Consider the following 17,227-nt stretch of genomic DNA (forward strand, 5'->3'; position numbering starts at 1 on the left):
AACGAGAATAACAAGCGGCTGAGAAGAAACGAAGCCTGTGCGGGAGAGGGGTCGTCGAGAAGCAGGAGGAAGCAAGAGACGGGAACTCCGGGACCCGTTGGTGCTGTCACCTTGGGGCGGGGCTGGGCTGCCCTCCTGCCTGGGGCCTCCGCCTCCGGGAGGGGACAGGTCTGGCTTCCCCTCCCTGACCCCCTGTCCCTACGTGGGGCTCTAGGGCTTTGTGTCACTGCTTTGGAGGTGAAGGAGCCTCCCTCCTGAGTCCTCACATCGGCGCCCGTGAGCTCCAGAGCAGCTACCACAGAGCCTGCGCAGGACCCCCCCCACCCCCACCCGCGGTGTCGCAGAGCCTGTGCCAGGACTCCCCCACCCGCCCTGGTGTCAGAGAGCCTGTGCCGGGACCCCTCGTGCCACATAACCTATGCATTGACACGCCCCCTGGTTCCACAGAGTCTGTACAGGGACCTCCCCCCCCGCCCCAGTGCCACATAATCTGTTCCGACCACCCCCCCGCCGGTGCCACATAGTCTGTGCGGGGACCCCTGGCCATCAGGCTGCTCCACATGCCAGGTGTGCCCCTGAGAACTCCCCTCACCCACAGGGCCAGATGCTCTAAGAGGTGCCGGGAGCCCCACAGACATGGCTCTCACAGACACGACCCCTCATAGACGTGGCTCTCATAGATGTGGGACCCCCCCATAGATGTGGCCCCCACAAATGTCAGCTGTGGCTGTCACACATGTGCCTCCCCATAGATGTGGCCCCCACAGATGTGGCTCTCACAGATACGGCCTCCACAGACGTGGCAGTTCAGATGTGGTCTCCCCACAGATGGGGCCTTTATAGGCACGGCTCTCGTAAATGTCCCCCATACAGATGTGGCCCCCAAAGACACGGCTCTCATAGATGTGGGTCCCCCACAGCTGTGGCCCCCTACAGATGTGGCTGTCACACACGTGGGCCCCCTCCATAGATGTGCCCCCCTACAGACGTAGCTCTCGCAAACAGACGTGGCCTCCACAAATGCGGTTCTCACAAATGTGCCACCCCACAGATGTGGCTCTCACAGACACGGCCTCAACAGACATGGCAGTTCAGATGTGGTCCCCTCATAGATGTGGCTCTCAGAAATGTGCCCCCCTCACAGACGGGGCTTTCACAAATGTGAGCCCCCCCATAGATGTGACCTCCACAGACTTGGCTCTCACAGATGTCGTCCCCCCCCCATAGATGTGGCCCCCCACAGATGTGGCTTTCACAAACCTGCCCCCCCCCCCCCCCACGAACGTGGCTCTCACAAATGTGGCTCTGGGCCCGGTTCTCAAAAGCACAGGGAGAATCTCAAGTTTATATGTTCTCTGCATTTTAATCATGTGTTTTAGTTTTTTATGTGAAATGGCGATCATAAAAGCTGTTTAACCTCTGTAATTGAATCATTCCATCAGTTGGCTTTTATTTGGATGACTTAAACTCTCTTCATGAGCCTTCATATTGTTGGTGACATTCGGCAGTGAAGTTTGTCAGACAGATTTCTTCAACACACAATCTAATTAGTGTCATTAAATCATCAGTGAATTTGAATAGGATTTTATAATTAAAAAGGGAATAACGTTTAAAATGTAACTTAAATTGCTAACTTTGGGTAAATGAGGTCTTTCATGAGGTTTCGGCCGTCAGCGTAGCACTTTGTACTTGATGCGATTTCTTGCCGGTTGTGGCTGATTCAGGTACCGTGTCCCGTGTCCCCTCCTTCTGTCCTGAACAGTGAGTTCTCTCTGGAAGAGGGTCCCAGGTGAGCGGCATAACCGAGGCAGAGGAGAGAGCAAGCTTCTGTGGGGCCAGTGTTTACGCCCGGAAGATTCTTTTTTTTTTTTTTTTTTTTTTTTTTAATGTTCTTATTTATTTTTGAGAGGGAGAGAGACAGAGCATGAGCAGGGGAGGGGCAGAGAGAGAGGGAGACCGAATCCGAAGCAGGCTCCAGGCTCCGAGCTGTCGGCACAGAGCCCGACAAGGGGCTCGAACTCATGAACCGTGAGATCGTGACCTGAGCCAAAGTCAGACGGTCAACCGACTGAGCCCCCCAGGCGCCCCGTTGGAAGATTCTTAACCATTTCGTCAACCGGGATCGCATATGTGATGAAAAGACCATTGTCTAGATCCGCCGCTTTGGGGGTTAGTTGCGTTATTTTCATTTGTAAAAATTTTGTCCGAGAAACACACGTTTCCGATGCCTCGAGTTGAAAAGTAGCGTTGCGCTAACCAGTAGAGCTGGCCGGCCCCGCCTCCCGCTGGGATTCCCAGGCCTCGGGTTGGTTCTGGTCAGGTGTGCGCCCCATCTCTCCCCGGCCAGCTCTGTCCTTCCATTGAAGATCCCACGTGGTGAGGTCCCCCTTGCGGAAATGACGTGGCTCTCTTGCCCTCCGTCCCTCAGCACGTGCAGACGCTGCCACCGCGGGCGCCTCCAAGCACTCAGGCCACGCTCTGATTCGAGAACTATCCCGGGTCTCCGTTCTTGTGTCTGTGGCTGCATACACACCACACAGTGACCACGTGCCCTTGGGCTCAGCTCCTGGCTCTTCCGCCCTGCCCGTCGTTGGCCTCATTTCCGTGACCCCGATTCAGATCCCGTCCTGCAGCGTGGACGCGTGTGAGTTCTCACTGTGGGCGACCGCTGGTGATCACACTCACGGAGCCCGACCCTGGTTTTAAGTGTTAACAAAGCCGGCACACGATTTCCACGTTTGAAGTTGTCTGCGGTCTGAATTGGGCACATCTTTAGCTCAGGACCGACGATGGAAATACTCATTCTATGCAGAAAGGACAACGGTTGCATCGTCTAAGCCGGCGCAAGGCCCTTCGTGCTCGAGGGGCGACGGCCGCCATTTCAGAGGGGCTGCAAAGACCGTGTCGTGTGGTGTCTTTGCTTTCGCCCCGTAGCAAACCACCCAAGTCCGGCGCTTGGCACAGCCTCTGTCCGGTTTGCAGAGCGGCGTTGGGGGGGTGCTGCAGGTGTGGGCTTGCTCTCATGCTTCTGTGACCGGCTCTGGCCGGCTGGTGGCCGGCTGACCTGGAATGGCCTCACTCTCTGGCCTGGTGGTTGGCAGGACGTTAGCGGATCATTTGCTGGTCTCAGCGTTCCGAGCTCACAAGAAGACGGCGTGTTTTAAGCCTCTGCCGGAGTCCAAGATGCCGGAGTCCAAGATGCCGTTGCCTGCCGGCCAGGGCAAGTCTTGAGGCCAAAGTGAGGATTCACCTGGAAATCTACCCCAGGGAACGGATGTTGGGGGCATGCAACGAATAGGGGCCAGAAATGCCATGATCTTCTCCAGGAGACCCTGCCCCGTTCAGAGGGCGCCGAACTCCCTGAGTCAGGAGCACCGAGAAGAGGAGAGGCGGACAGGGCTGTGGGCCTCCCTGTCTTGGCCGTGGTTATGGATTCGGCGTGGGTCCCTTCACCGCCATCCATGGGCAGTGGTATTTTTATAAACGTATTTTTTCCCCAAGTTTTGCACAGACGCTTTTTTGTATCGGGAGCCTGGCCTTCAGCCTCACTGATGGAAACGCTGTGAGCACGAATGGGGCGGGGTTGACACTGGTACCGGGGCCACCGTCTCGGTTCCCCAGTGGCGGTCACCGTCTGCTGTGGTGGGGACACGTCCCCGTCGACCCTCCTGTGTGGCCCACCGAGCGCACAACCCTCTGTGCCCCAGGAGCAGCCGCCGACTGGCCCCGGGGCCCAAGCGTCCCTGGGAGGAGAGGAAGGCCTGCGCCCCGGGGCCCCTGTGCCCGTGTGTGGGAGAGAAGCGGGGGCCTGTGTTCGCGTGCGGACGCCGCCGTTTTCACAGGGAATGTTTCCACGTAAAAAGTCTCTCTCTCTGATCGTGTAAGTCGCTGATGTTAATTATCGATTGACTGGAGATTACAAAGAGGAAAATGTTACTCCAGCGCTGCGAGCTGGGAAAGCTGTCCCATCTGAAGCGTGTCCCTGTCATCTTCTGTAAGTTGTGTGCGTGTCTGTAGTTTCACGGGATTGGGATCACGCTCTGGCACGCGTTTTCTATTGGCTGTGCTGTCACCATTCTCTTTATCGTTGCACCTACTCGAGAAACATGACTGTAATGGTTTATTGTGGTATTACAATGAGCCATAATGAATTGAAATACCCCAAAACAGTTGAAGACTTGGACGCGGAGGTCATTTCCAGTTTCTCCTGTTTTCGCATCCTTGCGCATGCCTCCTGCCTCCGTCTAGACAGAGCAGAAATGCTATTGCCGACCCGAGGTAAGCACCTGTCTGTACTTCTCGTCACCTATTGCCGAGTTCCTCCTCCCAAACTGTTCCAGTCCTGAGTGAATGTGGGTCCGTCTGTCTGTCTGGGTCTTTCGCACCCACACCCACATGATTTTTCGATCGGCAAAATGTTAAAGCAGCGCGAACCAGGACAGGGAGCATTTACTGGCCCATCCTGGAGCGTGGTGCCCGTGCTGGGTGCTTGCTGGCGCCCTCACTCCTGCCCGGCCTCTCTCCCACCCACAGGGAGGCCGGGCCACGCGGTGACTCTGCCTCCCGGCAGGGGGGTGGGGAGGGGCGGGCACGACGGACCCCCGGCAGCGTGATGCACTGGGCTGTACTTGTTCACGGTACGTTTCCATTCTGTCTCACATCCTGTCTGCTTCCTCGATGGGGGGGTAACCGTATTGCTGTATGTTTATTAACTCGTTTCATTGATCCCTACCAATTGTCCTTTTCTTCGCTGTTTTCGTATTGCCGTGCTCTCTCTTTTTGGTGTATGGTACCCTTCGTAAATTAAGGGCGTTGTTTCAGTGTCCCTCATCTGTTGTCATTTGGCTGTCCTTCTTCGTGAACCAGGCGTTTCTCTGAACCCTTGAACTGGCGCCTCTCCCCTATGACAAGCGCGTGTTTGTTTGGCAGACGCCTCCGGCCTCCCCCCCGCCCCGTGCCGACCCGACACAGCTCTCACCGGGAGCCTTGCGTGGCGACGTCCGCCACCCTCCTGGTCCACACGTTTGTTCTGCACGTGGCTTCAGCGCCTTTTCTCACGGGGTCTCCCCTGGAGACCTGCTTTGAAGGTGCAGCGGGCCAGTAAATTAGCAGGACGTCTTGTAGTAACTGCCCAGCGTTGAATTCCTAACCCAGGAGTGCACGTCACCCTCTGACGACGTGAGGCTTCTTCTGTACTGGCGGAAAGCCTTGTTTTGTTTTTCTCACGCAAGGCTTACAGGTTCTCTATTTATCGGGGGTATTTTATAGATTGTGTTATCAGAACGGAGTGTGTTGCTTCCCTTTATTTACTGCCTGGCTACTTACCGTCAGTGCGTAGAAAAGCTCTGGATTTCCCGAAGTGCGTTCAATTTTCTCATTAGTCCTGGTAAATGTGTAATGGGTTATCTCATGTGCTCCCGGTAGACGATAACGTCGTCCGCAAATAATACTTGTCTTTTCCTTTTTCTCTTGAGCTGCGTTGACTAAAACTTCCGTGACCACGTAGCGACCTGACCCACTCCATGGCAGCACACGGTGGGGGTCCTGGGCTCGTGGCTTGCGGGAGCAGCAGGGAAGGCGGGACCCTCCTCCTCCATGCCGCGGTCTCCTTCAGGATTGCTCTGGGTCTCCGTCTCCGGGCCCTGTCACCAGTTGCCCTGTGCTGTTGAGTCAGGCACCCCCACTGGCTGGCTCCGTGAGCAGGTGGCGGGCGCTCTAAGGGCAGAGGTCTTCCCTGGATCCTGTGTGGAGAGACCCTGGCCTTTTTCTGTTGTTGGATCAAATCGTCTTTTGAGCTCTTTTATAGTTTCCTAATGAGGATCTTGGTCATCTCCATTACGGAGGGGCTTTTCCTCGGCCTCTGCCAGTTCAGGGTGTCAGGCAGGATGGAGCGCGCGATCCAGAACCGAGGCTCTGCCCTGGGTCACCCAGCCTTCCTGTGCTGCGTCTGCGGTAACCGCCCCGCTTCTGCTGAGCTGCCTCGAGCGCGTCTGAGGGCGGGGCAGGCAGCGGCCACGCGCTCACCTGACAGAGCCAGAGGGGAGAGGGACACTTCCCCGTGGCGAGTGTCTGTCCGCGTTTTTCCTTGTCTTTATTTTTTTTTTTAACTTTTTTAATGTCTATTAATTTTGAGAGACAGGGAGACACAAAGCATGAGTGGGGGAGGGGCCGAGAGAGGGAGACACAGAATCCGAAGCAGGCTCCAGGCTCCGAGCTGGGGGCACAGAGCCCGACACGGGGCTCGAACTCCCAAGCCGTGAGGTAATGACCTGAGCCGAAGTTGGGCGCCTAACCGACTGAGCCACTGAGGCGCCCGCTTTTTTCCTTTGCTTTAATAGAAAATACTTAGTTTCTTCCTCATTCATTTTTTCATGGTGGTAAAATTCACATATCCTAGGTTATCATTGGCCATTTTAAAGTGTATAATTTATACATTTACAATACCGTACAACCATGGCCACGATCTAGTTCCAAAATATTTTTGTCGCCCCAAAAAGAAGCCCTGAAGCAGGCACTCCCCGTCTCCCCTGGCCACAGCCCCGGCAGACCAATCGGCTTTCTGTTCTTCAGAGTTCGCCCGCTCGGGATATGCCGCGTACGGTCGTCACGCGCTACGTGGCCCCTTCACTCAGCGTAAGGCTCTCCGGTCTCATCCACGGTGCAGCTGTGTTAGAGCTTCCTTCCTTTTTCAGGCTGCGTGATATTCCCTTGTGTTTGTCTGTTCATCAGCTGATCTACGCTTGGGCTGTTTCCGCCTCTCCGGTGGCCTTGCGTGGCGTTGCTGTTGGAGCATCTGCGCTCACCTCTCTGGGGTGGGTACCTGGGGTCGGGCTTGCCGAGTCACGTGTAGCCCTCCGTTGAACTCTTAGAGGAACCACTAAACCCGACTCACTTCTGTATTTCGGGAAGATGCACAAGAGCGCAAAATTTACAGTTTTACCTGTGTTTGGGTTGCCGCTCAGTGGCCTTAAGCACAATCACGTGGTCGTGCGACCGTGAGCACCACCCGTTCCCAGGACGTTCTCATCTCCCCACACAGAAACGCTGTCCCCATGAAACACCGACTCCCCGTGCCCTCCCCTAGCCCGGGGGCCACCCTTCTGCTCCGTGAACCGGACTCTCCTGGTACCTCCTGTGATAACGTCATGCAGTGTTTGTCCGGAGCCGCTATTCTCCGTGTGGGTTTAACGGTAGAGTTCAAGGGCCCGGGCGCTCAGAGTTGTGCACTGCTAGCAAAGTAGCTAAAATAGGCAGGGCGGTCCGGCAGGCGAGGTCGCTGCCACGTGGCTGTGTCCAGACCCCTGCATCTGCACCCCTGATGTGCTCACACCTGGGCACGAGTGTGGACCACCACTGCCACTGTCTCTTCCCGTGGCCAGCCCCACACTGGCACTGGGGGTCCCCCAAACTCAGACCGTGGTGTCTTCTTTACGTTGCTGACTTAACACGTGTGCACAAAGGTACTCGAGCGGATAAAAGTCAGGCCCGCCGTGTGCTTGTAAGAATGTTCTGTACCGCATGCCGGATAATACTGTTAGGGTGGGAAAAGAAGATGAACTCTGTTCAGTTTGCTAACGTTTGCAAGTGTTCCGGAGACTGAGCCACGGTCCGTCCTTGGGCTTTTCTAAGAGTACGCACCTTTGGGGACTGATCTTGGTAGGTAAACCGAGAGTTAAATATGAACCCAGAAGTTGCTGACTTCCGGTTTAACCACCGGTCATTCTGTTGTGTTTCCGACAAGAAAGACAGACCGAACTGGGGCAGCAAACTGGACCAGACCCCGAACAGACTGCCACTGCGGGGGATCCCCACATCCCCGAGGGAGTGCCTGGTTAACGGACTGAAGGAGGTGTTGGCTGGGGACCGCTCCATCCAGGCTGGGGTCATTTTTCTCCTTTCCAAGTGATGTCAGTTCAGGGGAACCCAGGGCCAGCTTGTGGCAGCTGCTAGTGGCACTCCATGCTTCTGGAAGCTTCCCTCTTGCATTGTGGCCTTAATGCCTCTGGGAAGGGTATGAAGAGGGAGCATGTCAACCTGTGTGTTCAGAGGGTCTAGTGAGTATCAGCAGGGGCAGGTGTGGGGAGGCCCCCAGTGTAGGATTGCCCCCCCCAGCACATACCTGGAGTACGCTGGTCCCCAGTACATACCTATATTATGAAAACTTTCGTGAGCCAAAGTGGCATAACGCAAAGAAGCAATCACCACTAATTTATACGAAAAACTTTTTGAGTGCGTCCACATCGAGAAAATCGCCTCTTAGGCTTTTCTGATACTTAGGACACGTGTTGCTAGCGGATGCACAAAATCAATCGAGATCCAGCCCAGGTGCTCGCAGACACGGTTCAGAGCTCTGGCGGCGGGGCGGGGAGACAGAGGGCGGTTCCCCGGCAGGGCTCGGCGGAGCCCCTCCTGCCGCCCTGGTGTGTGTGCTGCCCCTGGACCGGCTCGCAGCAGAACCAATGCTTTTCACGTATCTGCTCCCTTCTCCTTGTTTCAAGAAAGTGAAAATCTTCTTCACATTTCTTTGAAAACAGGCCCTAACGGAGGTCTTTTGCAAAAGCCGAGTGACGTAGCGCAAACTTTTCAGAAGGAGGGGATACCTGTGCTCCCTGCAAAGGTGCAGAGGCCTCTCGCTTCCTGGCCTCAAAGGGTATTTCTAGTCTAGCAGGTGGAAAATAAAAATTGTCCCCACGCATGTGCTTTTTTCCTAGCAAGGCTGAACTGTGTGTGTGTGTGTGTGTGTGTGTGTGTGTGTGTGTGCACGCACGCGTGGAGATGTAAAATCTGTCAGTGTGATCTGTGCTGTTTGCACGGGTAGGAGAGAGTTCTAGAGCCATTCAGCTGACAGTGTGAGTCCTCGCCTTGCAGGCAGAGGGATGAGATGGAAAGGAAGCCGGGCTTTCTGGCCCTCGCAGCCCAGCCCTGATGTTTACTCTCATTATTACCTGTCCCGGTGGCTGCCCCAGGCCGGGGCTTCCAGGTCACCTGAGGCAGCCGTTAATGAGCCACTAGGACACTCCGGGTTGTTGCAGGCCGGTTCCTAGGAAAGCTCACCCTGCCCGCCGGCCAAAGTCCTGCGTCATCCCTGCACCTGTCTGTACCTGGGTGGCGTGTTTACGGAAGGAACCGCTTGTGAGGCGGCCGCTCTGGCTTCTAGGCGGTCATTACGGGCAAACGGACGGCCTTGCCTGACCTGCTGCTCCGAGGGCTCCTGGCGACGCCCCTGCTTTTCCTTTGCTGCCGGGCGTTTGTGGCACGTGAGACCATCGTGCTTTACACAGCAGCCCCTGTGATCGTGCCTTCTAGAGTGTAGCTACCTGGGTTTGTAGAAGGGCGGAACCTGCTGTGCACTCCCGGAGGCAGCTGTAGGAGTTTCTGTCCTACAGAGAAAAGAGGCTCCCGCGCTGTGCGCAAGAGGCTTGTGTGCACCCTCCCCCCTCCCCTGTCCGGGCTCTCGCTCCTCAACGTGATCTGGTCCGCGACTCCCCCAGGCTCGCTCTCCTGCCCAGGATGGTGGGCCTGCAGCAGCCAGGGGGCCGGGGGGCAGACACAGTCTGACCTCTACACAGCCCAGAGCCCTCATGGGAAGTGTCTCGGGCAGAAGCCCTGGACAGGAAGGAGCCAGGGTCGCCTCTGGTGGGGTAAGGCGTAGGCCTCACCATGAGGCAGCTTCTGAGGTCCAGCCTTGACGAAGAGCCCAGAGTTCCAGCAGCAGAGACGTGATGGGCGAGGGCGGAAGGGGTGCGGGCCACCGGGCTCGACTGGCCCTGCCCTCACCGCCCCTGCTCCCCTCGACCTCGGTGTGCAGCCTCTGGGGGGCCTGCTGTGCCCCAGCGCTGGGGGTCTGAGGCAGACCCTCCTCGTGGTACTGGAGGGCGGTGGTACCCTTGTGGGTGCTTTTGACCACTGCTGGTTGTGCCACGAGGCAAGAGGGAAGAATGGTTTTGAACTTACGGAACGCGCCCTTCTGATTTGAACCGGGAAACCCAGTGAGCTAAAGCTGGAAATGGCTCCATTTTGTGAGGACGCTGTGGGGAACGACACTTTGGCCCCAGATGCTCACTCAGACCCACGGCCGAACAGGATGTGTTCCTGGAGGTCAGCCCCCAGACCCCGAGGTGGGAGGGGACACACTCTTTCTCTTGCTCTCGGTCACACGTTCGTTCTGTGGGTGAGGGTCACCGGGCCTGCCCTGTGCTCGCCCCAGGAGATGCGCGGGTTGATGCCTGAGAAGCCCCCGGAGCATCTCGAAGAGTCGACACAACACACCCCGGGCCCGGCCCTGCTTCCACGTGGAAACGGCCTTGCGGTCTGGCATTTCATACCGGGCCCAGTTCTGGTTCTAGATGGAAATGGGCCTGGGCCTTGCAGCCTGGCTTTTCATACTGGGCCCTTCTGTGGCACTGAGCACACCAGGCTTTTACAGTGTTGAAGAAGCATTTAAGGTCTGTGTTTTATGTTCAGTTTAGCCTGTTCTAAGTTATACTGGGAAGTAGGTGGCAAAGCAGTTACTCGTGTCCGTCTGTCTGTCCTCCTGTTAAGTGCTGGCAGGTACCAGGCCGTGGGGATGGGCAGGCTTCCTGCGGGGGGTGCTGGGGAGAGGCGCCCACAGGCCTGCACCCTCCCTGTCCCCTTACTTTTGAAAGCATCTGTCCCTGAGGAAGGTCCAAGGGACTCGCTCAGGACAAAGAGCAGGCCCAGGCCAGCCTCGTGTGCTCGGTGTGGACGTGCCCACCTGAGTCCCGGCCCCGGGCACCAGCCGTCCGTACGTGGAACCTGGTCCCTCTTCCTTCCTCCCTCTCCTGCTGGCCCAGTTGTCCTGTGTTTGGGGCACATCACCAGCCTGGGCCACCGGCAAAGGAGGAAAAGAAACAGAAGGGGAAGCAACTGTTACCTGTGCTCGGGGTCGTGCTGAGCGCCATGAAAAGAGCCCCGGGAGCAGACGCGGGGCTGAGGCTGGCTGGTGGGTCCCCGCATGTCCCCCCTACCTTCGCCGTTGGCCTGGCATACTGATGGGGGCCACCTTGCACAAAGCACGTTGGACCCTTAGTGGCTAATAAAAGTCCAATTTAAGAATATTTCTGTTGAGGCCAGTGAGCCTCAGGGAGATGGGAGAATGCTCCTGGTTGGTTGGCTGGTTGGTTGGTTTTTGTTTGAAGCCAGGATTTCGCCGTGTGATTGGCCTGAAGGACTCCCGGGACATCCAGTCCGTATCTTCTGAGAGGGAGGGTTGGGGCAGTTTCCTTACTGTTTTAATTTTCACATTTGCTGCCTGAGTCTACAGTACATTTAAAATCAGGAGGCTAGGGGCGCCTGGGGGGCTCAGTCGGTTGAGCATCTGACTTCAGCTCAGGTCCTGATCTCACAGCTCGAGAGTTCGAGCCCCGTGTCGGGCTCTGTGCTGACAGCTCAGAGCCTGTAGCATGCTTCTACTTCTGTGTGTCCCTCTCTCTCTGCCCCTAACTCACTCGCATTCTGTTTCTGTCTCTCTCAAAAATAAATAAACATTAAAAAAATTTTTTTAATCAGGAGGCTATCCTTGACCTCAAAAAGAAGCCCACTGTTCGTTCTGGGGGTCCTGGGTGAGCTGTGGTCCTAGAGACTGTGGCCCATGCTGGTGCACGAGTGGCCTTTGGGTCTCGCCTATGTGTGGAAAGCCCGGACCTGCCCCACCTTCTCTGGGAAGCACCTGTGGCACAGGGCACTTCAGGCCCCAGGGAACTTGGCTGCTTAGACGGCGCGGCCTCGGCATTAAGTATTTTGCAGAACCCCAGGGCCCGAGAGATTGGGGTTTGACCCGCACTGTGAGCAGTCCCCGTGTTAATGACAAGAGGGGTTATGATGTGGTTCCATCGAGCCTGGCTGCTGCAGCGTGTGACCTGGCCTGGAGAGAGGCGCTCTGACCGTGTCGGGAGCTCGCTCGCTGGGGCCCGGGGAGCGCTCGCCCCTCAGCAGGGATGGTGCTTGAGTGCCTGGCCCACTTCTGTCCTTCAGCCTGGCGCCTGGGTTTCCACTTCAACGTTGGTAATTAAACTCCAAAATCAGAGTCAAAGAAAACTGAACCCTAGAGATCTAGTATCTTACCCCACACTCGGCGTTGGCTCACACATAAATTCGGTGTTAAACTCTGATTGGAGTAATGGTATCTGTTATTATCGGGGTTTTTCCCTTAGAAAAATTAGGTAGTAGATATCTTTAAATTGCTCAGAAGAGTTTCAATCTACAAAAAAAGCAAAAAACAAACAAAAAAAAACCCCACCTTCTCCACCAGTGGCAAATACGCGTGTGGATTTTACGTGGCATAAAACTCGGCATTTTTCCAAGTCCTATTTTTCATAGCCATAAGCTGCCTTCCTGCTGCACCGTTGTTCTTCCCCAGGGAGGGACGGCTCGCAGCCTCCCGTCAGGGCCTGACCGCGGGCAGGCGCAGAGTGGCCGCACGGCACGGGGAGCCCCGTCTGCGCAGAGCGGGGAGCCAGCTCGGGAAAGCGAAGCAGGTGTTCCGCACCTTGTCCACCGTCCTCATTTTCCAGAAGCTGGGAGCACAGAGGGTCACTCCGTCCGGGACTCCGGAGGCAAGCCTGAACCGTGTGGTGACACTGGGGGGTGGGTGGGGAGTGTCCCAGCCTGGTTCGTTCTTGGCGCCTTTTTTGGAGGGGCCTTGGCACACGGGTCACTGCCTTCCGCCTGACCCGGGACGCAGAATGAACACCTGTAGACGGACGCAAGCGGTACTGAGACCCTGTAGTGTGGCCGGGCGGGGTGGGGGGGGGGCATTCGTAGGGAACCCAGCGCGTGTCTGTTAATGGCTCCTCCTGAAAACCCCAGGGCAGTGTTGCTTCCTGGGAGTTTGGTCTCCCTGTGAATTTTAATCACCACTGTGTGTGGCTGTTCCCGTCTTTTTGTAACGACAGTTGGAAGATCTCGCTCTCCTTCTGGGTTCTGGCTGCAGAGTAAATATTTGGAGACTATATTAAGTGACTTTCTGCCCCTTCCTCCTTTGCGCATCAAATGAACACGGAGCAGTTGAAAGGGAGGGCAGGGGTGATGCCCGGAGAGGGGGCCCCTAGATTCTAAGACCCGTCGTTCACCAGACCACCGCGCTGGTTTCCCGGCCTGAGCGGCACCAGGACGCCCCCCGGGCTGCGGGCTGCTTACTTGCGGACACACGGGAGCCGCACGGCTGCAGCCCGGGGAGGGCGTTCACCTGTGCCCGCAGCCGTGCGGCCCTCGCGCAGGTTCTCGAATCCGCACCCGAATCCGAATGGGTCAGCAGGCGCTACACCAGCGGAAAGACCTTCCTGGGGCGTGTGGAGGAGCGTGGAGGGGGGCGGGGGATCGGGTCCGAGGCCGGACGTCTGTGCTCCGCTCTGTCCCCTGACCGCCCAGCTGGTGCCCCCCTCCCCCCCCAGAAGTCCTCTGGCAGCAAGGGCTGGGAAGGTGCTTATTTCTGATAGTTTCGCTGTGTCCACGGAAGATGGTTGGATTGTAACTTTTTCCACAGGGAGGCTCTGCAAAGTGCCCGTCAGTGTCCGTGGGCCCCACCGGTGGGCACCGAGCGGGGCCCCCTCCTCGTGGCCCCTTCCGCGTGGCCCTCCCCTCACAGCTGCCGCGTCAGTTCCCTTCTGCCTCACACCGGGCCTGCGTGAGTCCCAGGAGCAGCAGGGAGGTGTGCGCCCTGTGGGGTCTGGACGCCCCGCCCCTCCTCCGCCCTCCTGGTTCGAGGCCTAGCCACACCTCACACCTCCCTCTGCTGGTCCACCCCGGTGCCCCTGGCTGCAAAGGGGTCCCCTTCCCCACTGTGGAAGGTAGGAGCTGGCCACTGTGGACCGGGGCTGTGGGTCCCCTGCAGTGAGAAATGCCACCTGATCGCTGGAGGCTCTGTGTGTGTGTGTGTGACCCTCTGGCGAGCCGCGCCCTGGCTCAGTCCCGTGGGGCTCTGCCATCAGGCCGCCTCCCCGGGCAGGGCCGCCGTGGGGTGTGTCTCATGGAGGCTGGCACGGGGCCAGCCGTGTGGGAAGGTGTGGCCCGGCACCTTGCCCCTTGGGCCGCGCACATGGGCCTGGCATCCTGCACCTGCTTCTGCACGCGCGTTCCCCACATACCCGCCGGTGGTTGGGTCCTGTCCTCGTGAACTGTTGCCAGCTGCTTCCGAAGCTCTGCGGAACGTCCTCGTCATTGGCCGGCACGGCACTCCCCCTCCTGGGCTGCAGGCTTTATTCAGAGAGGGAGTGCGGACTTTCATTTTACGAATGTCTGTAACTGCCGTTCTTTTTCTTTAACATTTTTGCTATAACGCGATTTGCACCTCGGAAGAGTCACAGACGAGACGGGTGACATCTCGCATCTTTGTAGAGAAGGGCTCTAAGCAACCTGAAATCCTGTTTTCTTAATTTCTTAATTTACGTGCTCTAGTTGGTGACAGAAACCGGGTGATTTCCCTACTCTGGCGACAGCATGGTGGGAACGGGGCCCGGGAAGCCAGTCGAGGGTCCTAGTGGTGGCACTGCTCCCCGTTCCCTGCGGCCTCTGTGGGAAAGACATTTGATGGCTCAGATGTGGACACTTGTGCCAGATTTCCTTGCTAGAAAGTTCCGGGGCTGCCCCCACCCCTGTCCCACACCAGAGCAGGATGGCCACCCGCCCAGGAGGGGCCACAGAAACAGGACGGACGATGACAAGAAAAGAGGGCGCGTACTCGAAGCGATTCAGGCATAGCGCGGACGCAACCCTGGGCTTTGCCGCCGTGTCCCGGGGCGTCCCCCGCCACCACCTCACATCCGTGGAATCTGAGGGCCGACCCTTTCCCCACGAGCCCGTCGGCACCTGCACACTCGTGAGGCTTGTTCCGGCCCATCTGTGTTTCTCATGGATCGCCGCCTCGTTCTGCCTCCTCGCCGGGTGGATCTCCAGCGACGGGCACGCACAGTTGGCCCGCGTGTTGGGCTCTGAGGGCCGTCGGAGTGTGTCCAGCCCGGGCGTTGGGAGCAGGCCGCCGAGCGCTAGTCACACAGGCCTGGCGCGGACGTGTCTCTGGGGCTCGGGCCAGCCCAGGACCTGCCGGCCGGGGTCTGGGCGGACGCGCACCTGACTCGAGGAGGTGCCAGTGGTCTGCCAGGGCGGCCGTTCCGCATCGCCCTCCGCTGTGCCATTCTCAAAGCGCCGTTCCCGGCTTGCGACATCACCCAAGCCTCCTCTTTCCTCCCGGCAGCTCAGGGGCGTTTATTTTCATAATTTCTAACACGTAGAAAGTCAGCCGGCATCCGGGGCTTCCGGCAGCCACGCTTGCTGTGTGGACCGGGCCGAGCCAAGGCCCCCCCCCCCGGTTAGGGGTGCTGGCCGTGCGGAGGACAGCCTGGCTCCGGGAGACACGGCGTGGAGACCTGTGGCCCTTGGCCGGTCTTCGTGTGTGTGTGTGTGTGTGTGTGTGTGTGTCTTGTCCCATCTGGGAGCGAGGCTCTGACTGTCTTTGTCTCCTCCTTCCCTGCTCGCAGCAACAGCAGGAGCTGCTGGCCATGAAGCACCAGCAGGAGCTTCTGGAGCACCAGCGGAAGCTGGAGAGGCACCGCCAGGAGCAGGAGCTGGAGAAGCAGCACCGGGAGCAGAAGCTACAGCAGCTCAAGAACAAGGAGAAAGGCAAAGAGAGTGAGTGCACGGGGTGGGGGGGCGCCGGGCGGGCGCCGGGGCCTCCCCGACGCGGCTCTTCCCGTGGCCGCCGTGCTCCCGGGCCTGGCGGCAGCGGCCCAAGCAGGAGCCGGTGTCGTCCGTGTCCTTGCCGCAGCGCCTCGTCCGGGTCGCCGAGAGCGTCCTGAAGCGCACCGGGCAGGTGGGGAGCGGCTCTCCCCTGTGAGTTCGGTTCCGTCCTAAATGTTTCAAAGTTCTTCCCTCTTACGGGCATTGCGGGAGCGCCTTGGAGCCAGGCCCGGCTTGTGGGCTACGCCGGGGGCCGAGCGGGGACGCGGGTGCCGACACGTGCTCTCGGGGCCTAACGTTCCCTCCTGTGCTTGCATGCCAGAGGACCGGGGTCGCCTCCTAGGAGGGGCCCAGGCTCGATCCTAGCCAGGGGGTGATGCCGTGTGCTGGTCCCCTTTGGGAGATTAGGGGGGCTTCCCTCGTGTCCCTTGGGGAGGAGCCACAGCCCCCTGCTGCCTGCCAGACTGGGGGTGGAAAGCACGTCTGGCGGGCGCTGTGAGGGACCCGTGTTTGGGAGGCCTCGTGGGTCCCACACACGGGACTGTGGCTGAAGGGGCACAACCCTCACGTGCGTCCGTGCCCCTTTCTTTGGGCAACTTGCTTCCAGTGACGCGCCCGGGACCTAGAAGGCAGAGTCGGTGGGTGACGTATTCGCAGGCTCGGTTTGTGTCCGCCCGAGACATCCATGCCAAGTCGAGCCTGTTTGCTCCCTGGTGATGATGTAGTCAAGGTGTGCATTTGTCTCCTGTATCGGGTTTTGGTGTGGTGACTCTAGGGTGATTGACTCTTCCAGTGCTCGTGAGTAAAAATACTAGTCTTCACACACTTCAGGAACACACATAAAACTCACAAAACCAGTGTCTTCAGCTACTGAAAATGGTCAGTCATCCAGACAAACCATCGTAACAGTCCGTCGTGTGGACTTTAATCTACCTACGCACGACAGCACGAGACGCATTAAAAGATTCTTGTGAAGTCTCTTATTTGAAATTATTTAAGGATCTTTTGTCCTGGGGTGCGATATACATACAAAAGGCACACACCCTGTTCCCAGGCTCACCTCCCAGCAAAGCATCTGGATCAGGACGGGAACCACATCCGGGCCCCTCCCTCCTCCACAGAGTAACTCCTCCCTGGCACCTAACATGGAGGGCAGGTTTGCCTGCTTTTGAAGTTGATGTCAGTGGCTTCATGAATCCGCAGGATTTCGTGTTTTGCCTCTGTCACTCACCATCACACTCGTGGAGTCCGTCCTTGCTGTCCTGTGTGGCGGGAGATCACTGATTCAGGCTGCTGCCTGCGTCCCACCACATTCATCCAGCCCGTGGTTGGTAGGTATCTGGGTGTTTGCTGACCCACACTGTTAGAGACAGTGCTGGCACGTATGTCCCCGGGCACGTTTCCTTGTGCGGACAGGTAAGTGCGAGGTATGCACGTGCCCCCCCCTTTCCTGCGTGAGGCCTGGCCTCCTCCAGCCTCGTAGGGCAGCTCCCGTGTCTGCTTCCCCACCAACCCTGGTTGCCATCAACACTCT

General features: G+C 58.0%; 1 protein-coding gene across 7 annotated transcripts in view; it reads left to right on the forward strand.

Moving 5' to 3' along the window:
• HDAC4 (histone deacetylase 4) overlaps window positions 1-17,227 on the forward strand; it is a 288,401-nt gene that overhangs the window by 181,417 nt on the left and 89,757 nt on the right. For all 7 annotated transcript variants that reach the window (XM_058699324.1, XM_058699317.1, XM_058699332.1 and 4 more), the window contains one exon: window positions 15,495-15,645. In XM_058699324.1, the coding sequence (XP_058555307.1) occupies window positions 15,495-15,645 (151 nt within the window). The remainder of the gene's footprint in view (window positions 1-15,494; window positions 15,646-17,227) is intronic.

This window comes from Neofelis nebulosa, chromosome 2, assembly GCF_028018385.1.
Source record: "Neofelis nebulosa isolate mNeoNeb1 chromosome 2, mNeoNeb1.pri, whole genome shotgun sequence".
Lineage (NCBI taxonomy): Eukaryota > Metazoa > Chordata > Mammalia > Carnivora > Felidae > Neofelis > Neofelis nebulosa.